The following is a 6823-nucleotide window of genomic DNA, read 5'->3' on the forward strand; positions in this document are numbered from 1 at the left end:
TCCATGATGGATAAACACAAGTAAACAATAGGGAGGGAGACACCAAATGTGAGCTTTGTCACCAACAACTATCTATCTTGCAGGTTGGAAAAGGTAAAGCAAAGCATTAACACCTCCCCCTAGCCATGTCTTATCTTTTTTGTTCAGATCAGAGTCGCCATCTCGCATCGTCGTGGTGATTAAAATTTAAATCCAAGTCATTATCGTTCGTTGATTAGTTGCTGTTCTATTTTTCTAAACCGATATAAAGTTTTTGGAAGCACCACTGTGTACGCCGGAGAGGGACGTGCCGTGGAGATTTCCCTGCCACCACCACCCTCTCTCTCTGCATCTCGACGTCGACGTCGCCGTCTCCGTCTCCATCAGATCATTTATTCCGTCCACCTGCCTCGCCCTCGCCGAATTGCAAGCCCGCGTTCGTGCAAATCGCCTCGGCTTTGCCCGCCCAAGATTCCCCACATCCATCCCCCCATCGCTGGAATCGCGGGCGGGCGGGCGCTCTGAGGATTCGAGGCGGCGGCCGCCCGTGATCCCCCCTCCGGCCTCCTGCTTTTCTTGCCGGGATTCGGGGCTGATTCGGAGGGGAATTGCCGGCCTCGGTCCGGTTCGCCTCGATCGGGACCAGCGACCGACCCCGGCGGTTCTTGGGGACGGCGGGTTCTTGCCATCTTTCCCCGACGGCGTCCCCTAATTTCTGAGGAATTCGGGGAGCGTTTGATACGAAGGATCCCCGTGCGCCAGAGGAAAGGTGCTCTGGCCGTGAAGACCTCGTCTTTGGGCATCCATGGGGTTCCTCAGCCTCGTGGGCAACTCCTTCGGGTGCTCGGCCTCCGGCGAGCGCCTCGTCTCCGCTGCCCGGGACGGCGACCTGCAGGAGGCGCGCGCGCTCCTCGAGTACAACCCCCGGCTGGCCCGCTACTCCACATTCGGCGGCCGCAACTCGCCGCTGCACTACGCCGCGGCGCAGGGTCACCATGAGGTAATGCCATTTTGTCTTCCAGACTGGCTGAAATGTTGACATTCATGCATTCAAATAAACCTGTTGACATCTGCGTTGATTTGGCAAAGGAACCGCACTCACATTTATCTGTCGTTGGCGCCATGTCTAGATTGTTTCTCTGTTGCTCGAATCCGGTGTGGAGATCAACCTCAGGAATTACAGGGGGCAGGTAAACTCAATCTCTGCTATACTACATTTTTGTAATTTTCAGTTCGACATCAGGGATGAAGTCGGTCGGTAACCTATGCTGAAGCCTGTATATTTCTGATTATGTGTAGACTGCTCTGATGCAAGCTTGCCAATATGGCCACTGGGAGGTTGTTCAGACACTAATGCTCTTCAATGCAAATGTGAGCATTTTGCTTGCTGTTCATTCTGATTCTTTTTACTGCTTGGATATGTAGTCCTGAGGCGGCGAAATGTCTTTCAGATCCACAGGACAGATTATTTGAATGGCGGGACTGCTATCCACTTTGCTGCGCTGCATGGTCATGCCCGGTGCCTTCGTCTTGTGCTTGCAGATTATGTGCCAAGCATCCCAAACTTCTTAAACCAGACGAACCACAGATCGACTGAAGAAGTTTCAGATGCTGATTTTGATGATGAGTATGTTGGATCCATTGCTTGTTGCTCTTTTACGTCTTAAACGAATCATGTAGTGACATACCTGTCTTGGCAGTGGTTTGGTCAAGATGGTAAACTGGAAGGCAGATGGAGGCCTAACCCCACTTCATATGGCAGCATTAAATGGCCATGTAGAGTGTGTACAGTTGTTATTGGACCTGGGGGCATCTGTTTCTGAAGTCACCATTGAAGATGGAACAACTATCGACCTTATAGGTATTCTGCAACTGTTTTTTCCTGTTGCTTTTTAGGTGTTATCCAGATTTATACTTCGATTCAGATATGACGGTGTTATAACTTATAAGTTACTTTGCTTTCATCTTACAGGATCAGGTAGCACCCCACTTCATTATGCTGCTTGTGGTGGAAATGCTGTATGTTGTCAAGTATGTTATGCTAATCTGAAGGCAATTTTGTTGTTTAAATGTATAGTGATTTTCTCAACATCAGCTAACCATACACCGTTGAATGCAGCTTCTTATTGCTCGAGGAGCCAACCTTGCTGCCAAAAATGCTAGTGGGTATGATTTTGAATTCCTGGTACATACAAAGAACTGTCATTGTTTTGTCATCATTTTAATTCGGTTGTTCATTTGCCTTATGCAGCTCGACCCCGTTAATGGTAGCTCATTCATGGCATAGAAACTCTATTGAGGAAATTTTGAGTAATGAACCAGGGGGTCAAATACGTACTCTTGCTTCTCCATATTTGTGCCTCCCACTTATGAGTATCATGAGCATTGCCAGGTCAGTGCGTACTAAATCTTGCAAAAAGCTGAACTTTCTGCTTTCCAGTTGGCCTGCTGATGTGCAAATTGAGTTTGTTTAGCTCTAAAAAAAAGTATGCAATTAGTTTTTGAGGCTGTCCGTATCTTCGGTTCAGAAGGCCGGGGACAATATCTCCATTATCGAAAGCAAGAAAGTCTGCTGCTAAATAGGTTATCTTCCCTTTTCTGTAGTCTGCGTTTGAAAAAATGTAATAGAGAACCGAACATTATTCCGCATAAGTTGTCATCTGTTGTTATTCATGTATGTATTATTGACTTGCATAATTATTGGTCTCCTATAGTATGATCAGACCATATGTTGTCCCTAACCCTGGCAACATGAAGATATTGTGGCTTCTATTTTTTAACAGACTGTCATATTAAACTATTGTCCAGTGTTTATTTTGGTTAGTGGTAATATCTGATGGTTTGGTGGCTCGTTGCTTTGTAGGGAGTGTGGTTGGAGGTACCTAAACAAGTCACCTGTATGTATTGACCCATGTGCTGTCTGCTTAGATGGGAGCTGCTCTGTTGCTGCAGAAGGTACGCAGTGAAATATACATTTTACTCACATCACATGCTATTGTACTTTAAGCAAACTGTCATTTTACTCGATTGATCTTGCACAAAAGGACATGAAACTATCAAAGTACTTGTAGCATGAGTGACATATGAAGTCCATCAATCAGCTCACACTTTATGTTCTGGCACATATCCACTTGGTAACTCAACAACCGCAGGGAGCACAAAAAGCAAGCATGTTTCTTGCTTTCGGTTAATGACTGCGAGCCTTTTCACCTGTGCAGGATGCAAACATGAGTTCTGCACGAGATGCGCCCTGTACCTCTGCTCGACCAGCTACACGTCGGCGAACCCCGCGGGCGCCATACCGTGCCCGCTCTGCCGGCACCCGATCACCTCCTTCGTGGCGCTCCCCGGCACGAGCCCGATAAGGGAGCAGCTCCCTCGGAACAGCCTCTCGCTGTCCTTCTGCGCGACGTGCCCGGCAGTGAGCTCCGACTCGGCGGCCCCTGGTGGAGGCCATCCGTACCGGGCCAGCGCCGAGCTCCACTGCGGCGGGGGCATGCGCATGCCGCCGATGGGGTCGTCGTCGTTCCGGTCCCTGAGCTGCCAGGCGATGAAGCTGAACCCGTCGTTCTGCATGGGCGCCATGGACACCAACCCGTGCCTCATCCGGTGCTCGCGGTTCGGGTCGAGCCTGGGCCGGTCGGCGTCCCACGGCGAGGCCAACAGGCGAGGGGCGTGGCCCGTGACATTCAGCCCCATCGTCGCCACCAGCAGCTGATGAACCTCATCAGATCTCGCCTGCCATGTTTTGCGGCTTTTTCTCGAAAGGGTGTCATATTTTACCTGTTAGTTTGGCTGGCTGCCCCCCTCCTATCTATTTTTACCGCGGCGGGGCGGTCGAAATCCCTCCCCTATTGGTATCTATCTATCATATCATGAGTAGCGCTGTAGCAACATATGGGAAATGGAACTATTCCTACCTACCTACCTACCTACCTGGGTTTGTAAATAACCTTGTGTTTTTTGGGCGAGCGATTGGAATGCAGTGGCATTGCTTTTTTGAACGGTGGCGGCGACGCTTTTGTTTGAACCGGTGGTTGAATGGCTGTGAGTGGCCGGCACAAAGGGCGGGGTGGGCGGCGCTGGTCGCCGTTGGTACAGCCTTGCATGTTGTATGTTGCTGCGCTTTTGGTGGCTCCGCTAACCGTCCGTCGTCCTCTCCATGGCTCCATGTGCTGCGCTGCACGTAGTACAAACTTGTTTATGATTGTTGGCATGCTTTCCTGTTGCTGCTGTCATCAAGAAGAGTTCATTGGAGATGCTAGTACAATTCCAGACCAGAAGAGATCTTTCTTTCCATCGTGATTAGAATAGTACACTACTGGTCCTCCGACATTACAGTTGTAGGAGAATGATGGCGTTGCCCCGCTGAACTGATTTGGCCGAGGTGGTTCGCATGATGGGAGCCCGGCCGCAGGAACTTGTCTACAGATTTTATATTTCTCAAGGCACTTTTGCATATTTTAAGAGCCGCGTGCACGTCCAGACACAACGGTCGGGGTGCGACGCTGTGAATGACCGGAGCGCCGGTGGCCACAGCGCACGAGCCCATTTAGCAAGGGAGATCGATCACTGTGCAACACCACACGGCATTGTTATTGTCCGCTTGGCGTACTCGTCTTTGATCTTCTTCAGCGCCACGACCACATCGCGCATCGTCATCCTCTGGTCAGCCGACTCGCTGGAGCAGAGCAAACCTAGCTCGAACACGGACGCAAGAAGGCCATGGTCCGAGCTCCCACTAGAAAGGTAGGGTCCTTGCAGTAGTTGGCCGTCCACGGCCTGGAGAAGCTCCGCGGGGAATGCCTGATGGACCCACTGCTGGAGGGTCAGCTGTTCGCCGAACATGGCATCCGTGGGTCTCCTCCTGGTGAAGACTTCAAGGAGCATGATTCCGTAGCTGAACACGTCGCTGTTCAACGATGCTTTTCCGAGAGACCCGTACTCGCTCTATTTATTAATTCAAGTGGATACATAATCTATACGTGGTTGAGCATGAAAACAAGAGGTGGCTGATTATACCCTACTGTTTCGGGCATGCTCGTGCATGTTGTGGATTTGTCGTCTAGAATCAACATTGCAATGCCAAAGTCCGCTACATGCATCGTCATCTCCTCGTCAAACAACATGTTGCTAGGCTTCAGGTCACGGTGAAAGATCAGCTCGTTGTGATTGTGATGGAGGTACTCCATTGCCATCGACACGTCGAGCATGATGCCTAGTCTCTCAAGGAACCCTAGGCGCCATGAACTCTGAGGCTGGTGTAGGAGCATGTCCAAGCTACCATTTGTCATGTACTGAAGCACTAGTGCTTTGAAGTCAAGGTTGGAACACGTGTTGAGTATCTTTATCAGGTTGTCGTGTCGCACCATGCGGAGCACTTGACACTCGGAATCAAAACTTCGGATGTCCTGCTCCAGTTGCATGTCGAGAACTTTTACCGCAACCATCAAGCCACTACTCAGTTGTCCATTGAAGACTTTTCCAAAGCTTCCTGATCCCAAGATGTTGTTGGCACTGAAATTATTGGTGGCACGAATGAGCTCATGATAGGAGACTATCTGATGTCCTGTGACATTAGTTAGATCAATAGAACTGTTGTCATCTCCCTTCTAAGTTTCTTCATGAACCATAGGTATAAACAAATAGCAATGGCGCCGACAACTAGTGTCAGTGTTGGGAGTAGAAACAGTAGCAAGTGTCTATTACCTGAGCGTGGTATTTCAAGGCATGGCGGAAATCCTAGATGTGGAGCACCACATAACTCAGAATTCCCAATCAAAGATTGCGATGTGAGATTTGAGAAAACACCCCCTCGGGTATTTTCCCTTCTAGCATATTGAATGAGAGGTTCAAGGTAGTCAAGTAAGTAAAGTTAGCAAGGAACATGGGGATGGTACCTGAGAGATTGTTAAATGAGAGGTCTATTGATGTTAAGCCTTTTAGTTTTTCGAGATGTCCTGGAATTGAGCCTTTGAAGGAGTTATGAGATAGATTTAGGTAGGCTAGTGATGCGGAGCATCCTATGGTCATCCCCATGGACCTACCATCGTCTCATCAAGCGCCAAGAGGACCCATGACACGAGCACGAGCTAGAGCTCTCGAGACCGAGGTGACTTCCTTCCTTAGTGATATCACATATGATCCACTCGAGACATGGCTACTACCTCAAACGGAAATGCTATGCGTGCTCAGGTACCTAGAAGACCCTCGCGGAGATGCACATGAAGACGGACAAGTCGCCAAGTCCATGGATGGAGAGAACCAACGGAAGGAGGCAAGAGCACCTTCCAGGCCCCGGACATCCGGCCAAGACCCCGGACATCCTGCCCCTGGAGCATCGTCCACTACAGAAGCAATCCAGGCCAAGTCTACAGGGTCCGGACATCGGGCGACTAGCCCGGACATCCGGCCGCCGACCCGGAAATCCGGCCTTCTCCCCGGACATCCGGACAAGCCTATCCAGAGAACAGAAGAAGTGCCACTCCAGCCCGGACATCCGGTCAAAGGCCCGGACATCCGGCCCGTCCCGAGCTCCCGGACATCTGGCCCCTCGCCCGGACATCCGGACCACGCCTATCCAGAGAGCATCGAGGCCAGCATCGCCAGCCCGGACATCCGGCGCCTCCTGAAGCCCCGGACATCCGCCCCGACGCCCGGACATCCGACCCCGTCTGTCTGCGCACAGTAAAGGGCCGAGGCCCATGTACCCCTTCGCCCCCCTAGACTATATATACTCCTTCTCCTCCATCTTTCTAGGGTTAGCAAAGGGTTAGCTCATGTTTGTGTGAGAGCTTTGCTCATCCACTTGGTTACCTTCTCCTCGGAGATCGCGCCTCCTCGG

General features: G+C 50.7%; 1 protein-coding gene and 1 pseudogene across 1 annotated transcript; one reads left to right on the top strand and one right to left on the bottom strand.

Moving 5' to 3' along the window:
• The first annotated feature begins 268 nt into the window (after positions 1 to 268).
• LOC109756571 (probable E3 ubiquitin-protein ligase XBOS32) lies at positions 269 to 3983 on the top strand. The gene is made up of 10 exons (XM_020315420.3): positions 269 to 979; positions 1110 to 1169; positions 1279 to 1350; positions 1431 to 1606; positions 1680 to 1840; positions 1952 to 2010; positions 2099 to 2145; positions 2231 to 2371; positions 2843 to 2934; positions 3198 to 3983. Exons 1-10 carry the CDS (start codon positions 785 to 787, stop codon positions 3695 to 3697), a joined length of 1503 nt encoding a protein of 500 aa, XP_020171009.1. The 5' UTR covers positions 269 to 784; the 3' UTR covers positions 3698 to 3983.
• Positions 3984 to 4548: 565 nt separating this feature from the next.
• Positions 4549 to 6012, bottom strand: LOC109756570 (LRR receptor-like serine/threonine-protein kinase EFR; annotated as a pseudogene).
• Positions 6013 to 6823: the final 811 nt, after the last annotated feature.

Source organism: Aegilops tauschii, chromosome 6 (genome assembly GCF_002575655.3).
Source record: "Aegilops tauschii subsp. strangulata cultivar AL8/78 chromosome 6, Aet v6.0, whole genome shotgun sequence".
Classification (NCBI taxonomy): domain Eukaryota; kingdom Viridiplantae; phylum Streptophyta; class Magnoliopsida; order Poales; family Poaceae; genus Aegilops; species Aegilops tauschii.